Genomic DNA, 17538 nt, shown 5'->3' on the forward strand with positions numbered 1-17538 from the left:
GGCTGTCATCGGGCGTGGCCGATGTGTGGAGGCCACGGGGGAAAAAAAACTGAATGGCTCACCCCGCTTTTCTCCCAGGGCCACCATGAAGTTAGACGCGACGGATGTGCGGTACCTCTCGTCGGAAGAGTTTCGCGTCTTGACGGCGGTCGAAATGGGCTCCAAGAACCATGAGGTGGTACCTTCCTCGCTCATTGCGCAGATCTCGTCGCTGCGGCATGCTGGTATCAGCAAGCTGCTATCGAATCTGGCCAAGCGCAAGTTGGTGGCGCGTGTGCAAAACAACATGTACGACGGATACCGCCTCACGTACGGTGGCTACGATTTCCTGGCGGTACGTGCGCTCAGTAAGCGGAAGAGTGTGTACGCCATCGGCAACCAGATCGGTATTGGCAAAGAAAGTGATATCTATATCGTCTCGACCGAGGACGGCGAAAAGCGGGTGCTGAAAATCCACCGCCTGGGCCGTATTAGTTTCCGTAAAATCAAGGAGAAGCGCGACTATATGGGCAAGCGGAAAAGCGCCAGTTGGATGTATATGAGCCGACTCGCTGCGGAGAAAGAATTCGCTTTCATGAAGGTACGTCGCACGCACACTCACGTCAGATTTTGTATGAGCATGGATTTCCTGTCCCCACCCCAATCGACCAGGCACGCCACACCATCCTTATGAGCTACGAGGATGCATACCCCTTACGACAGATATCGTCGCTTCCGTTGGAGCAAATTCAAAAGCTGTACGCTGCGCTTATGGCGCTGATTGTACGCCTAGCCCGAGCAGGTTTGATTCATGGTGACTTTAATGAATTCAACTTGCTGATCCGTGAGATTTACCCTGATTCAGAGTATGAGAGCGACGAGGCGGACAGCGCGAACGACGACAGTCCCGCGGATACGCCCATGGACCCTGTCGAGATTTTGGATCATGGGCGTGTCGAGCAAGGCAAGGGCGTCCAGCGTATTATTGCCGATCCCATTGGGCCTGATGAAATCAAAGAAAGTGACCAAGACGACAGCGAAGACGACGACGATGTGATTGAGCTAGGCGACGGCGTCCAAGTCGAGCCGATCCTGATCGATTTCCCCCAGATGGTCAGTATTCAGCACCCCAATGCCGACTACTATTTCAATCGCGATGTCGAGTGTGTGCGCCGTTTCTTCCGAAAGCGGTTCCGCTTCAATTCCAGCGAGTTCCCGAGGTTTGAGGAGGTCATGGCTTCGATCGACAAGGACGAGACGCAGCGTCTCGATGCCCTCTCGCGCGCTAGTGGGTACGGCGAGACGACGAAGGACGATAAGATGCTGGAAAGCGTACGTATGCCCGCACCTAACATTGCAGCACTTTTCCAATATGCACTTGGACCCGCAGAAATGCCCCCACCTTCACGAATCCGACTCGATTGGCGACGAGGAGGACGAGGAGGAAGAGTTTGGCCGCAGCAGCTTTTACGACGACGAGGACAGTGATTTGGACGAAGATGGCTCGGAAGGCCCTGAGTCCGAAGAAGAAGACGATGACGATGGCGCTGTCGAGGATCCCAGCGACGTAGGCGATGGCGCTACGTCGGCCACGCCGAAGCGCTCGCAACTTGATCCCTCGCATGTATCGTCCCGCGTCGCAGCGGCGCGTGCGCATGCGCAACGACGCGCCCAAAAGCATCATGGCCGCAAGTCGCAAGCGACCAAGACAGGCCGCCGGCATGGCGGCGGCAAGGCCAAGTACAACAGTTCACGCGCCGTGGCCGATTCGCTGAGCTTTTAGAGTAGCCTCGTAGCCTCGAAGCGCCCAAGCCGCCGTCTCGCGGCGACTATGTGGAGGACTGGGTTGTCGTCTTCCGCCCATGGCCGTCCTCGCGCCGTGGGGGCGACGGTCTGCCCGCCGTGCGCCTCGAGGTGTGTACGCGTCGCAGATGGCCGAGGCCAACTTGTATACGTGCTGGAACGGCCGGCTGCTCACGTCGAAAGATGCGCCATATGCGATTGTCGTGACGAGTGTGTTGATCGTGGCGTTTCCGGCGTGTTGGCTGGCATGGGAAGCGCCGTATTTGTCGGACGCTGTGAGTATTGCGCCTGTGGTCCTGTTTGTGTACTTTTGGCTGAGTGCGATGGCGCATATGATGTATGTATGTGATAGCTTCACTGACGCCAGTGTGACGGCCTTTACGGACCCAGGCATTGTGCCGCGCCACTTGGATCCTTCACCGGAGCGAGAGACTGCGTCGTCGTCTGCGCCGTTCGCGATCGAGGCGCCTGTGTTTGAAGCCAAAGACAAGCTGATCCCGCTAGAGCGGGTGGACGACGGAGGCGACGCGTCGCTCGGGACCATGACGACGATCGTGTCCAAATGGTGCACGACTTGCCGTACCTATCGGCCACCACGCTGCAGTCATTGTCGCTCCTGCGATATGTGCGTGGATGGCCTGGATCACCACTGTATATTTTTAAATGCGTGCGTGGGCCGCCGGAACTATACGTCGTTCTACGCCTTCTTATGCCATGCGCTCGGCCTGTTCTTCGTCGGGCTGGTCGGATGCATCGTGAAGCTGTACTACCTAGCAGCGCCACGCACGCCTGCCCAGGCGCGGCCACGAGGCACGTCGCAGCGTGGGTTTGTACATGCGCTGCAGAAAAGTCCCGAAAGCGCCGTGTTTTTCCTGCTGGGCGTGATTTGGCTTACTCCCGTCCTGTGCTTGTGGACGTACCATACGTGGCTGCTATGCCAAAATCGGTCGACCGTCGAGCAAATCCGGCTGGAAACGACGGACCATATGTACGATGTACAGCGTGTGCCCGGCACAGCATGGGAACACACCGCTGTAGCGCGTGCGTGTGCCCATGTCTCTGCGCGTGTACGCAACTTGGTCGTCCCGGCCGACTTTGCCACGCCGCTCGATGCACCGAGCGACGCGCCGGTACGTAGGCGGCCACCTCGACGCACGCGCGGGCCGTACCAGCACGCCAACCTTCTACGCAATGCCTGGCAGGTCCTGGGCCGGCCCACGCCAGCCACGCATAAATTCTAGACAATGTCATGTGCCTTGTATGTATGTATGTATAGCTTGGGTTCGCGCGCACCAAACCGGCCATGCCGCGTGCCTGTGGACCTCCACAGGATGATCGTTTTCTTGTCGGTCCGACGACGACCAGGCAGGAACGTGGCACGCCCAGCATGCGCCTTGACGCTACGATCGATGCGTCCAAGCTGCGTGTCGTCGATCTCCGCTCGATCCTCGTTGACTTCGGCGTGCCAGTCCCGAGAAATGCCCGCAAAGCCGCGTTGGTCGAAGCGTTTGAGGAGCACGTTCGACCTCGCCTGAGCGCCGACACGAAACCTGCGGCAAAGAGCCCTGCTGCATCCAAGTCGGACATGTCCCACGACTTGAAACCCGCCTCGATTGGCATTGGCGCTGCCGGGATGCGCACCACGTCTGTGTCTCCTCTAGCTACGCCGCCTGTGCTGGATATTCGGTTCTCTGACGACAATCCGTTCCAAGCATCGACGACGCCCAAGAAAGAGCGGTCCTCGTCGCCACTGATGCACGACGTCATGCGTGCGCCACAGACGACGCCGCCGACGCACGCTGCCGTGCATACGCCACGAGCGACACCTCCCACCCACGCAGCCGCGCATACGCCACGGACGCACGCCACGGTAGGCACGCCCCGCACGCCTTATACCCGCACGCCGCAGCAGGTGCAGCACATCGCCGCGCAAGCGGCCTCGCGTGCCAAGACATCGGCGCACGACGACGTGCCCAGCGTGATCCCACCGATCACGACACAAGTGCGCGAGCGTTGGCGTCCGCTTCTTGTGCGCTGGGCCCTGTGGATGTGCGCTGGCGTCTGGCTATGGTACTGCTGGCGGACGCGGCAGGCTGGGTACTGCGATACCTCGACGCCGCCTTCTTTGCCCTTGTCGGCATGGGACGCACTGACCTCGCCGCCCTGCACGCCATGCCCACCGCACGCCGTGTGTGCGCAGGGCCAAGTGACAGCATGTAAGTCAGCGGACTATATGCGGGAGCAGCCATGGCAGGCGCAAGTGCCGGGCCTGGCGCAGAGCCTGCCCCTTGCGTGGCGCGCCGAGCGATGCGTCCCAGACACGTACAAACTCGTGCTAGCCTCGGACTTGGCCGATGCGATGGTCGAGTACTTGGCCGAGTGGCATGGCCAAGTGCGATGCCAGCGTGCGGCGCCGATGGACCGCGCGCCTGCGCACAAGTTGGGCCGCATTGCCGTCTCGGAAATGACGCTGCGCAACATTTTGTATGAGCGGGTGATGGACACTATGGACTATACGACGTTCTCTACCATTTGGGACATGGCCACAGCCGGCCTGCTGGAGCATGCGCCACACGATATGATGGCGCTTACGTCCGACTACGAACGCTGGTTCCTCTCGCCACGGGCGAAAATGCCGGTGCTCTGTCGCTTGCGTCTGTATGTCCTCACATGGCTCCTCCGCCACCGCACGCGCCTGCTCACGTCGTTTTTCGCACTTGCGCTGGTGTGGTACGTATCGCGGCGTGTGCAGCAGACGCGCACACGCCAGGCCCATATCGCCGCGTACGCACAGCAGGTGTGGGACCGCTTGCACGCCCAGGCGGACCGCGCTACGCGCGAAGGCGAGCCACGGGGCCTGCCAGTGACGCACTTACGCGATAGTCTCTTGCCGGCCGACATGCCGCCTCGACCGCGGCAGCAGGTTTGGGCGCACGTCGCCAAGGTCGTGGAACGCAATGCCAATGTCCGTGCACGCCAGGCGCAGTGGCATGGCGAGTGGCAGCGCGTATGGGAATGGATCGGCATGGCCTCCGCGCCCGCCACGCCCACGCCGCCAGCACAGCCTACGTCGCGTGCGACGACCGATGCATCGTCGCAGGTGCCTACGTCCCCCCCACGGCAGAGCGCGTCGCCAGCGCCGCGCGCGTCCACGCCGTAGTTCGTAGACCGCCTGATGCATAGATCCTCCACATGCCCTGCCGCCCCCTTCATCGGGGCATGCATGCGCGCTCGCCGAGAAAGAGAGAAGTCTCTACCCCCGATCTGTGCACCGGTGTGTTTGCCTATGCGACGATGACTAGGCGTGCCGAGGCCCAGGTCCCGCCGTCGCCCTCAACATCGTCGATACGCTCCCGCCGATCCAATCGGTCGTTGTCTTCGATGGCGTCTACGGCCAGTATATCTCCCGGCTTGCTGGCGGCGCTGAAGCAGCCCAGTCGATCTGAGCCCGCGGTGGCGGACCAAGTCATGGCCAACGCAACGCCTGTGGACATCGCACGTACCGAGTCAAGTGGCTCAGCATCCTCACATGCCAGCCCGGAAGCGCGGTGGATCGAGTCTGCCAAAGAGGTGCCGCCCCTCACGCCGATCTTGACGGAGGCAGCGAAGCCCACGCCCACAGCCGCACAGCGCCAACTGCTGCGTACGCTGGAGCAGGCCGCTCAGCTGTGTGCGGAGGACGCCGAGGATGTCCAACACACATGGACGGACGCCAGCAAGGCGCGGCGTCATGTGTACTTTGACGAGCGCCGCATTCATCGGCAGAACTCGCAACGACAATGGCACTATGAGACACGCAAAGTCAAGCGAAGCAATCCCTGCGGTGTGCATACCAACAAACGCCAGGCCATGGACGACTTGATGCAGCGCTTGCAGGAGCAGATTGAAGAGGCGAGCATCCTACTTCGCCCGCAGCAGTGGGGCGAGCCTGTGCCGGTCCATGAACCGCTGCCCTATGAAGCCCGGAATACGCAAACGCACCCGATCCTTGACGAGCGCTCTGCAGGGATTGTACGGCCGTTGCAACTCTCGCTGCACTTTACATGGGAGGTGCATGGCCCGCCGTACATGATGAGATTCGTCCCTGCGTGGCCCTTTACGCGTCTCGCACACCCCCATCTCGTGGTGGCGTCGAGCGACCTTGGAACGACACTGCTTTCATGGCCTAGCTGGCTGGCGCCATGGCTCGAGCAGCATCCCACGCGGTTCTTCCAACGGCCGCTAATGACACTCACACTCCCGACGTTTCTCCTATGGCGCCTCGATACGCTGATCATACGCATTCTGGAATGGGTGTTGGTATGCCAACACTTTTTTCTGTACTGTATCTTGGCCCTAGCGCATACTACGGCGACCACAGCGCAACGTCTGGGTCTCTAATCTTCCATCTCCTCTTCCAAGGACTGCACCGCCTTACGAATCGCCGCATCCCGAAGCGACGCAGGCACGCTCTCATGCCGGCCATGAGGACCGACCCATGAAAGCTCCAGTTCAAACTCCTTGTCTTTATTATCTTCATGAGCCTTGTAGATGCTGTAATGTATAAGAAAACGTTTGTGTATACGTACATGCGAGCCACCTCTTCCACGGCTTGCTCCATGGACATCTCGTCCAGGTTCAGCTTTTCAATCTCTGTCTTGGCAAACTGCTTGCCTTTTCCAATTGCACAGCCATGGTACCCCAAGAACATCCCGGAGGGCTCGACCACAAACAGCTGTGGCCCACGCTCCTCATCTACACCGCCCAGAATCGCAGCCACACCAAAGGGACGTACGGACGAGTAGAGCGTAAACGCCTGGACGTACAACGCCACACGCTCGGCCAACGTCTTGACCGGGGTCTTTTGCTTGTATGTATCGAAAAAGTTGTTGGCTTCATCACGCGCCCGACCCGCCAGATGCTTCCCATCTGCCGTGAGACCAGCCGACGTAAGGCCAATATGACGGTCCACGCCAAAAATACGCTTGTTCGAGCCCGGCACCATGAGCTTGGACTGGATTAGGTTCTCGACGCCGAAGACGACGCCCTCTTTGGTGCGCACGGCAATGGCCGTGCCGGCATTTTCCACAGCTTTCATAGCATACTCAATCTTCCCGTTAGCATAGAGCGCATACACACCTGGAAAATACGACCATCCGGCGAGTAGGTACTCGCCGAGAGGTCATACCCAGTCCCTTGCGAGGCCATCGTGGATCTTAGCGTCGACGATGGTTGCTCCACGCGTCAAGGCCACGCGGCCGATCACGGCACGTGAGTCGGCCGAGGCGCCAGCCATCCTGCCAAGGTCGGTGCTCCCCCGCCCCCCTCGCGAGCGTGCCACCGACCAGCGCGTGCCCGCCGACCGCTCGCAGTCGTACGCCGTTCCTCTACGTACGAGAGTCAGGTACAGGGACCGATGACGCATTTACTGCCCCCACCTTTACTGCGTCTGTTCGCACCCAGACCGCCGCTGGAATATGCGCGGCCATTGCCAGGCGACAAAGATCCCAATGCCAAGCCGCGCTCACGCACCGCGAAAGACGTGGCCCAACGAAAGATTCAGCCATTGGAGGGCATCGCGGCCTTTTTAGAGCGTGCTCGTCAAGAAATCAGTCAGCATGTGACCGATGCCGACGATGAGACCGATGCGATTGTGACACAGACAGAGATACGCCGAGAACAAAAAAGGCGCGAACGTGCAGAGACACAGAAACGCATGCGCGAAGCCTACCATCCGAAGGAAGATACCCATGCGGCAGGCGACCCATTCAAGACCTTGTTTGTATCTCGTCTGTCCTATGATACCACTGAGCGTGACCTCGCTCATGAATTCGATCGGTATGGACCGATCGAGAACATTTCGATCGTACGTGATTTACAAGGCAAAAGCCGTGGGTATGCGTTCATTCTCTTTGAACGGGAACGTGATATGCGAAGTACGTACATGATCACTAACAGCAGCGGCATATTCACGAGCCGAAGGACTCGCCATTCATGGCCGGCGTGTGTTGGTCGACGTTGAGCGGGGCCGTACTGTGCGGGACTGGAAACCGATGCGCTTAGGTGGCGGCCTTGGTGGGTCGACGCGCAAGCCCAAGCAAAAGGTCGTAGTAGATTCGTTCCGTGGGGGACGTGGCGGGATGCGTGGAGGAATGCGAGGCGGCCGCGGCGGCCGCGGCAGCTTCCGTGACCGCGGCGGTTTTCGAGGGGGCGATCGCGATCGCGATCGTGGTGGCTTCCGGGACCGTGGCAGCGGTGGATTCCGCGATCGTGACCGCGAACGCGACCACGGCTTCCGGGACCGGAGCTACCGTGATCGTGATGGCCTACCTGACTCGAATGGGCCCAGCACCTTGTCGTACGGCGGGCCATCGTACGGACGTGCGTACGATGATCGCGCGCCGAAGCGGCCGCGGTACTAAGCCTGGGCTCGTATAGTCGTAGTTTTAGTCAGCAAGTGTTGGACAGGCGAGTGCAGACCTCGCGTAGCTTGGTCAGTCTCCCGATCTGCCTTGGCCATGCGCCGCAAGTGGAAAAAACATGGCAGCGAGTCGGAAGGATCTGCAGCCGACGTCGCGCAGCCTGGCCTGATGACGCCTGTGCACAGTACGTCAGATCCCAAGGGTAGTACCAGTTCGCTGCGGAAGCCTAGGGAAGAGAGCGAAAACGATGCGGAAGTCAGCTCGGATGCACGTGGCGCTGTGGTGAGTACGCGGCCGCGCCGCTCACGTACGCGCCAGCGTGTATCGACAGAGAACACGCTGCATACCGTCCCTGAACGCCGCACGCTCCATGATCGTGCCCTGTCACGCAAGAGCAACAACCCACCGTCCGCCTCCAGTTCGCTACGACGATCCATGCTGGAAATGGCGCTGTTTGTCGTGGTATGGCTTGCCATGATGATCCGCATGTGGCATAGTGCACCTCAAGTGCAGCACAAGCTGCTGGAGCTGTTTGCTATGGGTGTGCTTCTGTTAGTGTGCTTTAATACGCACCTGACAAGCTCCAGTACCATCTGGGCGACGCGTGTGCGCTACCTGCGCAAATCGGAGGTCAGTGACATTTTGTACGCATTTCTTGTCCCATTGCTGGCATGTGCTATGCTCCTGGACGTGGTCCCGAGCGAGCGTGTGCGCCCGCTCGCGCCGCCGCCCATGGCGCTGGGCGTGCGTGGGGCGTGGCGTGTCGAACGACTGCCCTTCGTGACGGACCGCCTGCAAGGTCGTGGCTCGTTGGTCGACTTGCACATCTTTTGCGCGATACTTATGGGCGTGCACGTCCTTGCCTCTACCATCATGCGACGACGTCGGAAGCGTGATGGCGCGCGCCTGCGCATTGAGGAACTCTCTCCCGTGCAGGCGTTTACGTACTACCATGGCTTTGGCTTGGCGCTCGCGTTAATATGTACAGGCGCGCATATCCTTGCACGTCTCTGTGGCTGGGGCGCTTGGTTCTTCGCCGATACGCCAAGCTGGGCGATCGTCGCGATTGCGCTGAATTTCCAGACGCAGATGTATGTCTGGACACGCGTCGCACAGCAGAACTGCACGCTGGGAGAGCTGGCGATTGTGTGTACCCTCAGCACGGCCATGTTCCATGAAGCGACGATCGTGACCATTGCGCGCCTCGTGCCATCGTACGGGCGCATTCTCTTCCGTGAGCCATCAACAATGTTGATGTACCATCTCGCGCTGATGATCGGCATGTTGGTCATTGGCGCTGTGCTTAGTCCCCTCTTGATTCTCTCTCGCAACTTGGCCCGCCGGCCTACGCACCGCCTGCGCTGGCCTGACAAACGCAACTTGCATCGCCGTCTTTTGTCGCTGGCCTTCTTTGTGCTGACGCTGACCATCATTCTAGGCGTATATGGCCCCTGGGTCGCATGGCAGCTGGGCGGTCGGAATCCGTGGCTGTACGTGGTCCGATCCATGCTGCAAGGCCCGTATTGGTGGTCCCGCTTCGCGCTCCTAGGCTACTGGGGCTTGCTGTGCAACATTGCGCTGCTCAGCATCCAGCTGATGGTCAATCGTGTGTGGCAGTACGCGACTGTTGGCGACCAAGTCAAGCCGCAGACGACGCTGCGTCGCGTGCCGTCCGTGTCGTCCAGTGGTGTGCTGGCCGCGACGGAACGTGCCAGTACGCTGGCAGCGACGCAGTTTGCAGAAAAACATGCGCCGGACGAAAGCACGTCGCTCGGCCCTCGCGTTGCTGTGAGTGTGAATGGCCGCCGCAAGTTTTTCCATGCATTGGCCGTGTTGTTGTTTGTGCCTGGGATTGCGTACGATCCGGCGTTTATGCATTTGGCATTCAGCGTGGCGTTTTCCCTGTTTATTCTGTGTGAGTATATGCGTTTTTGTGCCGTATTCCCCTTTGGGGCGACCTTGCATTTCTTCCTGAGCCAGTTCCTCGATAACAAAGACACAGGCCTGATGATCATGAGCCATGTGTACTTATTGTCTGGCTGTGCCGCCGGGATCTGGGGCGAGAGCCAAAGTCGGCTGGTCCAGCAGCTGGGCGTGCTAGTCCTGGGCATCGGCGACTCGTGTGCCTCGATTATCGGCCGCCAGTATGGCCGCTTTCACTGGCCACGTTCGAAAAAGACCGTGGAAGGCACAGTGGGCTTTGTAGCCAGCACAGTGGCGTGTGCGTACCTGCTGCGTATGTGCCATCTGATCGAGCCGTTCAGGGTGGCGCCGTTTACAGTGGTCATGACGCTTCTGGCGATGTTGGAAGGGCTGTCAGAGCAGAACGACAATCTGGTCCTGCCGATTGCCGGCCTCGTGTTGAGCTCCATGATCCCCTATTCCTAAGGGATACCTATATACCAACCTAGCTACACACGATTCTGTAAACTCTTAAACCACGCATTGTACGCATTTTCAATGTCAAAGAGCATCTGGTAGGTCCATTAGCTGCCTTCGTCCACGTACCTCGCGCGCCTGCGCCTCGTCCACTTCGTCACTCGCGCTGAGCTTGTTTAGCGTGATGAGCCTAGATGTGAGTGTCTACGCACGTACCACTCGAGGAGTTTTTGGCGCGCCTCGCCGGAGCCGCCGCTCACCTGGGTATACGTGCTAAGCAGATCGCTCAGCAAAGGGTGAAGCTGGTCCTTGGCCCGCATTCTCAGCTTAAGGGCATCCATGAGCGTAATAAAGTTCTGCGTGATTTCTGCCACGATATGAGCGCCTCCATTGGACGACGATGTCGCTGTCGCATCGATGTGCGCATGCTCGATCGTCGCAGGCACGCCCAGGGCAAGACGATGTGCGGCCGCAGGGTGGTCCATCTGGGTGTGAAAGACGAGAGCGTACGTACCTGAAAATGCGCCATAAACGCATCCACGTCCTTGAAATAGTAGGGCGAAGGCTTGGACGGGTCCGTTACGAGCTTACTAACAATCTTGTACTGGCCCAGCAGTCGTGTACACTCTGTCGCATACGCATCTTCCGGAACAGCGCCACGCACATACGCACGCTCCAGAAAGTCGAGGCAAGTAATGAGACTAAACAGTGTCGCTAGACTTTCGTAATTAATTCGCTCCTGACTTGTATGATACAGCTTTTGTTCCTTCCGTGAGCGCTGCTGGCACGTACTTCAAACACATTCATCGCCGCCCTCTCCTTCTCATGCATACGGGCGGAGAACGACCCTGCGCGCGTGAACGCACGCCGTTGTGGGGCCCTGGCGTACCTCCACGTGACACCAGCGCGGCGTCGAGCACGCATCACGTTCCTGTGTCTGGCCACCACGTCAACTCAGTGATAGGGCGATGGAAGAACGACATGAGGCGGCACCGTCCTCGCGGTCCTCGTCCTCGGCGTGTATCCGCTTCGATGTACGCAACATCTCGTTTCGCGCGCCCCTGGCGGTGTCCTGTGACGCTGAGGCCACCATCCTAACGCTCAAGCATCGTATCGCCGAAGCAGTGCGCAACACACGCGACGCTGAGCATGGCTGGCCACGCCCTGAAGGTATCCGCTGTATATGGCGCGGTACAATGGTCGCTGATGATACAGTGCTGCATGCACTACGTGCCGACGAGCCTGTGGTCATGCACATTGTCGTGGCCCCCGATATGTGGGAAGCGTACGAAGACCCTGTGCCACCACCGCTCACGCATTCGCCAGAGGCGGCACCACCGCCCGCCCCATCAGCAGAGGCCAGAGAGCCAGAGCCAGAGCCAAAGGCAGGGTCTGCCGACGAGGCAGAGACCGATGAGGCATGGCGTACGTACTTCGAGATGCTTGCGCCCGAACATGTGGAAGCCACAGCACATGCCCTGTACATCACCAGCCGGTGCTACCACATGTACTATGAAAAACTCGCTGAGACGTGCCAGGGAACTATGCCGCCCATGCCTCTACTACTTGTGCCGCCAGGCATCGACTTTGCCCCCGCTCAGGCCTTGTGGGCCGATGCATCGATCTGCCGCGATACTGTCGAGATGGTCGAGCGCCAGATCATGCAATGGAAGCCGATGAAGGAGCTCAGTGCGGAGGCCCAGCAGGCCTCTGCAGCCAGTCCTGTTGCGTGGACGTACGAGCCGGTCGAGGTGGACGGGCTGCCGTACCTGCTTCGAACTCCCTCTGACATGTCTACAAACGCTGGGCTGACACTGACTATGCACCTGGTGGAACGCACGACAACGCTGATGGAGGCCCTGATGCTGTTGGCACAAGCACACGATCATTATACATGGTCGCTCGCGATGCCTCGGCCGTCGAGTTCCCCACCACGGTGGGGCCGAGAGGATTGGCTTTCATTGGTATACATGTACTTCCATCTGCTATGGCGCATAGGTATAGCCCTGCTGCTCTTCTGGCCGCATCATTCGCGTATGCAGCAAGGGCTCGTGATCGCTGCAACAGTGGCCTACCTTGTATTTCGTGGATACCGCCACATGCAAGAGCGAGGACGGCCACCGTCGACGACCACTACGTCGACGACCCCAGCCGAGGCCATGGCGTCCACTACCACAGCCAACGAGGCCACGTCGTCGTCGTCTTCGGCATGGACTTTGGAATTGCCGCGCCTGCCGTATCGGACCCCAGCGCAGGGACACTGGCATGTGGAGTCGTGGATGCAGCGCATCGCATGGTTGGGCCTCGAAGAGGAAGAACGGGCCATGGGCTTTGGCCATACTGCGCCCCAGACGCCGCCGCGCATCGTATGGGAGACGTGTGCCTGGCCCCATACGCACGCTATAGAGCCACGGCCCGTATGGCATAGGCAGGCAGTGATGCGGTGGGTGCTCTGGCCAGTATTGCTATGCCTCATGTCGGTCATCCCGCACATCGAAGAACTTCGTTCAGATGCCTTGTCGATGCGGCGCGAAGCCATCACAGCGCTCGCGAAGAAATGGGAACGTTTGCGCGAGGCGTATGAAGCGGCAGAACGTCCCGTTCCACCGCCCCCTGCCTTGCTGCAGCACCCTGTATCACGCATGATTCTAGCTCAAGCGCCCTCGTCTTCTTAACGAAGCACGTCCCGCATCGCTGCGACGCTCTCCGCCGCCCGCAGTTGATCTTGTACTATACGCGTCTCTCGGCCTGGCGCCCAGCTACGCAGTATGTACTGCGTATGCTGCTTGATGAACGGCAACGACGTATCCACATTGTATTTCTCACATAGGCGCAAATAGGTCGGCAACACGCGCGCTGTTGGCCGTTTGGCTGGCTCGACCGACGATACGAACAAATCCGGCTGCATAAGCAAAGGCTCGCCGACCATGACGCCGTCAGCTTGGGTATAGGCCAGATTGGCGACAATATCGTCCCAAGTACGCACATTGCCATTGCTCAGGACCAATGTGGAGCCACCAGGCTGTGATGCATGCAGGCCTTGCGCTTGCAACGCCTCGACGACAGCGCGAACATGCTCCAACTTGGCAGGCCCCGCTCGACGACGATTGGGCGCCACGTGCCGTGCGTGCACTGTGATCAACGATGAGCCAGCATGGGCCAGCTGTGTCGCAAGTTCATACGTGTCAGGTGCGTAATCACAAAGGCGAACCTTGGTGGAGATGGGCCGATCACATCCATGCGCTAGCGCAGCTACCAGCTGCTTGACCAGAGGCCAATCTTTTCGGCCCAGGAGGTAGCCACCATAATGACCACGTTGTGCGCGTGTTTGTGGGCAGCCGAGATTGAGATCAATGCCATCGGCGTACGGCGAAAAAAGACGCGCGGCTGTGAGTAGCGATGCAGGATCATGCCCCGCTAACTGCACAATCTGAGGCGCATATGTTCCCATAGCGATATCAACATGCTCCTGCGCCTGCTTACCTTGCTCCAGAGCCCGTCGTGCTCGCTCGTAGATGTCGCCCTGCAGGACAATATCGTCGGCATGATACATTTGGCTGATGTGAGTGAGCGCATACGTACGTCCACGTCGCTGTGGCGCCGTACTGTACCGCTGTCGCACGAAACGCCAGGTCCGATTGGTCGACCATGGGCGCCGCAACATAGCTGTACCAGGCACGCGGCGGCCACCCACCCTCCTCGTCGGCCTGCATACCACGACACACGCCGCGCCGCCTGTCGCTCACGCCAGGCATACCACGCGTTGTACATGTCACGTGATAATACGCGAGATCAACACCCACGCGTGGAGCAGCGAGGAGCGGTGTGTGCGTACACCAGCGCGCGATGCCCCCTACGCGTGCGCGGCCCTCGCTGCCTAGCAGTATGCCACGTAGAGACTCGTCACCTTTACGGCGTTCACCACGCCAAGCGGAAGCGCGACGAAAACGAGCGCAGAGCATGGGCAGCGAAGCTGCGTCTACGTCTTTGTCGCCTACACGACGTGAACGTACGGCTGTTCGTGTACGTACGCTTGTACCACTGACATGATAGCCACGAAAAAGCGCTATTCGAGCTACACCACAGGTCTTCCAAAGTCCTACCAGCCTTGGGCCTAACCCAGAGCATGCGCATATTCGCACGTCAAACAACAGCAGCGATATTGCAACGTTGGTCGAGTCCACGGCACGCGAGAGTTTGGACGAACTGGTCGACGAACGACTGCAGTCGCCAGGGTTGCCCAACCCCTTTGCATCCCTGTATCGTGCTGCCAGTGCCTCGCCTGTCAAGCAAGAAGCACATACTGTGATGATCGTGCCGCCAGCCACTGAGGCCCAAGCGGAACGAAAACGGCGGCGCGTCACATTCAGCGCCTTCGAAGAGCAAACGTACGTACGCACATACTAACGTCAGCGCCTTTGAGCAGGATGAGCCGACTATGAGCATTCGACCTGCGCAGGAACGCAATGCTCTCATGGAACGTGGCTCGCCTGTCCCCAACCCAAGCCACGAGTGGGATGAGTCGACGTCGACCATAGCGTCCAGCGATATGTCGATGGATATGAGTTTGGATACCAGTGTCATGGATATGACAGAGGCATGGCACCCTGTGGACGATGCAGAGTCCTCTACTACGGTTGATAGGGAGTCGTCCATGCTAGCCGAAGAAGACTCCTATACGAGGGACATGGAAATGACCCAAGCTATGGCGCCTGTATCAACAGAGCAAGATACCACTACCACCATGGAATTTACAAGTGTTCACAGCGCATTACCAGGCGAAGACGATCTCTCGATGAATACGACCATGGACAGCGAAGCGGAGCAGTCCGCCATGGAGATGACAGAGATGTGGGGTCGCATAGCCGACGAGGCACAACGTCGAGATGCGGCGGCCGAAGAAGAAGTGGAAGCACTGGTCGGCCAGGAGAGTCCAAGGATCACCGCGTCGCCGTCCAAACCCAGCCAACGCTCGCCGGAACGACGGCAGACCATGGTGCTGTCGCCGGAACGATCAGGACGCAGTGTCGCTTCATCCCGTACCTCGACGCCCAAAGCGCCCATTGCTATCACGCCTCGGCCATCAACTCCGCCACCAGCAGCGACAGACGAGGCCGTGGCGCTAGCACCTGCCTCGCCGTTTAGTCCTGTGAAAGCAGGGCCCACGACGCCTACGCGTTTCCGCCAGTCGCTCCGAGGTGGCGTCCCCTCGCCCGAATACCAACACTCGCCAGCCCGCCGCGCTTTGACGACGCCGCCTGTAGGTACGGTGAAACCCTTTGCCACGGCGCGTGCGGCTACACCTTCGTCTCAAACACGCGCAGCGCATGCGCGTTTGTCGGAGGCGCATACGCCGATGTACCCACGCTCGCCCTTTATCCATTCTCTCATTCGGCAACGTGGTGTGCGATTGTCGAGTACCGCACCTGCTTCGCCTCATGTCGATACGGACGATGTGAGTTTGAGTGAGACGTCGTTTCACATGCACTTGGCCGATTTTCTGGGTGTCATTGGCCTCAAGTTCCATGAGGATATGACGGCCTCTCGCACAAAGGCGGATCGTCCACTGGAGCCCACACCGGCCACTACGCCAGTCGAGCATGCGAAGATGGCCGGCGCGGCTGTGCCGATGCTACAAGCGCTTCGCAGTGCGTGTGCCGATCTGAAGCAGCATGTGGAAGATGGGCGAAAGAGACTCAAGACCATGGAAGAAAACTTTTACGTTCGGCCCCCGGCCTTTGTCCAGGAATGGGGTCAGCTGGACGACGAGGACATGCGTCGAAGTATGAAGGGCCAGTTGAATGTACATAAACAAGCGGCACGTGCTGCAGCGATGCATGATTATTATGGATGGCGTACCGACATGGAGTTTGATGAGGAGATGACAGCTCTCTTGCAGAAGCACCGCGATCTCCTGCAAGCTGACCGTGCCACCCTTGAAGCGAAAGAAGCGCAGCTGACCAAGACATTGCTGCCGGCGCTGCGCGCACGTTATGCGGACCTGCATGCGCGTGTCCAGGAGGCGTGGAAGCGGCAAGAAGCGATTCGGCAATGTGACCCAGAAGAACTGAAGCAACTGCATGCGTCGATTGACGAGCAGGACCAAGTTTTGCAGACGATGCGTGCCAAGCAACATGATTTGCAGGACCAGCTCTCGCGTGTGCAAGCGCGTGTAGAAGAGACGGCAGCGAAGCGTGAACAGACCGAAGAGATGATTCGCGCTGCGCGCGCTGTCACCGATCAGATTCAGGGGTGCACACCCGGCGAAGCTGTGCGACTCGAAAGGCATGTGCGTCACCTGGAGACACTCATGCAATGGTCTCTGACCAACAAGACATCTACGCTACTGCAATTGACGTTCGCACGGACGTGGCAAGTCACGATCGAGTTGGACAGTCGTCGTGGGGCCGTGAAACGCGTCGCTATTGCGCCTGCTACGCCCATTGACGTTTCGCACCCGCATGCTGTAGCGCTCGCTGTGATCCGTGCTGCGATGGAGGCACATACGCCTACGCATGTCTCTGATGTCTTGCGTGCGGTTGCACGGCATTGGCACGCGTACCAACACATATGCGCAGAAATTGCGCATGTGCAAACGTGGGTCCCTGTGACCATGATGCCGCATCAAGATCAGGAGACGGCACTGGACATCCTTGCGAGTGTCCTCCTGGAAAAGGCGCAAGCCAAGGTTCAGGTCCGTATGGTCATGGACCTGGCAGCCGACGATCCCCTCGCGGCACGCGGCCTGCATATGGAATTGGTATACGGCCACGTGGAGTACGTATAGTGGCATCCTACTGACCTCTAGTACCCATGCTATGACACAACTAGCACGACGTGCGCTGACCAAGGCACATGGCACGTACGGCGCTCTCGCACAGGCCATTCAGCATGCCTGTGTCGCCATGGAATCGTAGGGGGTTGGTAGCGTAGGTAGGTGCCTCCACACGATGGGACCCACCACTTGGTGTGGAAA

General features: G+C 59.3%; 10 protein-coding genes across 10 annotated transcripts; 7 read left to right on the top strand and 3 right to left on the bottom strand.

Annotated features, from left to right (window-relative positions):
* Window positions 1-85: 85 nt before the first annotated feature.
* Window positions 86-1762, top strand: Malapachy_3703 (serine threonine-protein kinase rio2; the record flags this gene model as incomplete). Its single annotated transcript, XM_018138165.1, has 3 exons — window positions 86-580; window positions 607-1311; window positions 1370-1762. 3 exons carry the CDS (start codon window positions 86-88, stop codon window positions 1760-1762), a joined length of 1593 nt encoding a protein of 530 aa, XP_017991821.1.
* Window positions 1763-1841: 79 nt separating this feature from the next.
* Malapachy_3726 (src1-involved in sister chromatid segregation) lies at window positions 1842-4942 on the top strand (the record flags this gene model as incomplete). Its single annotated transcript, XM_018138185.1, has 3 exons — window positions 1842-2119; window positions 2150-2912; window positions 3059-4942. 3 exons carry the CDS (start codon window positions 1842-1844, stop codon window positions 4940-4942), a joined length of 2925 nt encoding a protein of 974 aa, XP_017991732.1.
* A 221-nt stretch (window positions 4943-5163) lies between these two features.
* Window positions 5164-6162, top strand: Malapachy_3734 (hypothetical protein; the record flags this gene model as incomplete). Its single annotated transcript, XM_018138193.1, has 1 exon — window positions 5164-6162. The coding sequence occupies one exon, from the start codon at window positions 5164-5166 to the stop codon at window positions 6160-6162; it is 999 nt and encodes a 332-aa protein (XP_017991701.1).
* On the bottom strand, window positions 6159-6969 carry Malapachy_3712 (20s proteasome subunit; the record flags this gene model as incomplete). Its single annotated transcript, XM_018138173.1, has 3 exons — window positions 6159-6315; window positions 6351-6871; window positions 6901-6969. The coding sequence occupies 3 exons, from the start codon at window positions 6967-6969 to the stop codon at window positions 6159-6161; spliced, it is 747 nt and encodes a 248-aa protein (XP_017991773.1).
* A 208-nt stretch (window positions 6970-7177) lies between these two features.
* Malapachy_3704 (rna-binding domain-containing protein) lies at window positions 7178-8183 on the top strand (the record flags this gene model as incomplete). Its single annotated transcript, XM_018138166.1, has 2 exons — window positions 7178-7697; window positions 7720-8183. 2 exons carry the CDS (start codon window positions 7178-7180, stop codon window positions 8181-8183), a joined length of 984 nt encoding a protein of 327 aa, XP_017991820.1.
* Window positions 8184-8279: 96 nt separating this feature from the next.
* Window positions 8280-10571, top strand: Malapachy_3728 (dolichol kinase; the record flags this gene model as incomplete). Its single annotated transcript, XM_018138187.1, has 1 exon — window positions 8280-10571. The coding sequence occupies one exon, from the start codon at window positions 8280-8282 to the stop codon at window positions 10569-10571; it is 2292 nt and encodes a 763-aa protein (XP_017991729.1).
* Window positions 10572-10594: 23 nt separating this feature from the next.
* Malapachy_3716 (hypothetical protein) lies at window positions 10595-11369 on the bottom strand (the record flags this gene model as incomplete). Its single annotated transcript, XM_018138176.1, is given in 5 exon segments — window positions 10595-10657; window positions 10692-10752; window positions 10779-11047; window positions 11077-11343; window positions 11355-11369. The coding sequence occupies 5 exon segments, from the start codon at window positions 11367-11369 to the stop codon at window positions 10595-10597; spliced, it is 675 nt and encodes a 224-aa protein (XP_017991776.1).
* A 161-nt stretch (window positions 11370-11530) lies between these two features.
* On the top strand, window positions 11531-13237 carry Malapachy_3731 (hypothetical protein; the record flags this gene model as incomplete). The annotated part of the gene is made up of 1 exon (XM_018138190.1): window positions 11531-13237. The coding sequence occupies one exon, from the start codon at window positions 11531-11533 to the stop codon at window positions 13235-13237; it is 1707 nt and encodes a 568-aa protein (XP_017991706.1).
* Malapachy_3744 (fmn-linked oxidoreductase) lies at window positions 13234-14275 on the bottom strand (the record flags this gene model as incomplete). The annotated part of the gene is made up of 2 exons (XM_018138203.1): window positions 13234-14119; window positions 14145-14275. 2 exons carry the CDS (start codon window positions 14273-14275, stop codon window positions 13234-13236), a joined length of 1017 nt encoding a protein of 338 aa, XP_017992002.1.
* A 247-nt stretch (window positions 14276-14522) lies between these two features.
* On the top strand, window positions 14523-17479 carry Malapachy_3727 (hypothetical protein; the record flags this gene model as incomplete). The annotated part of the gene is made up of 4 exons (XM_018138186.1): window positions 14523-14585; window positions 14616-14950; window positions 14976-17339; window positions 17371-17479. The coding sequence occupies 4 exons, from the start codon at window positions 14523-14525 to the stop codon at window positions 17477-17479; spliced, it is 2871 nt and encodes a 956-aa protein (XP_017991731.1).
* Between the last annotated feature and the right edge of the window lie 59 nt (window positions 17480-17538).

This window comes from Malassezia pachydermatis (genome assembly GCF_001278385.1).
Source record: "Malassezia pachydermatis strain CBS 1879 chromosome Unknown scaffold4, whole genome shotgun sequence".
NCBI classification, from domain to species: domain Eukaryota; kingdom Fungi; phylum Basidiomycota; class Malasseziomycetes; order Malasseziales; family Malasseziaceae; genus Malassezia; species Malassezia pachydermatis.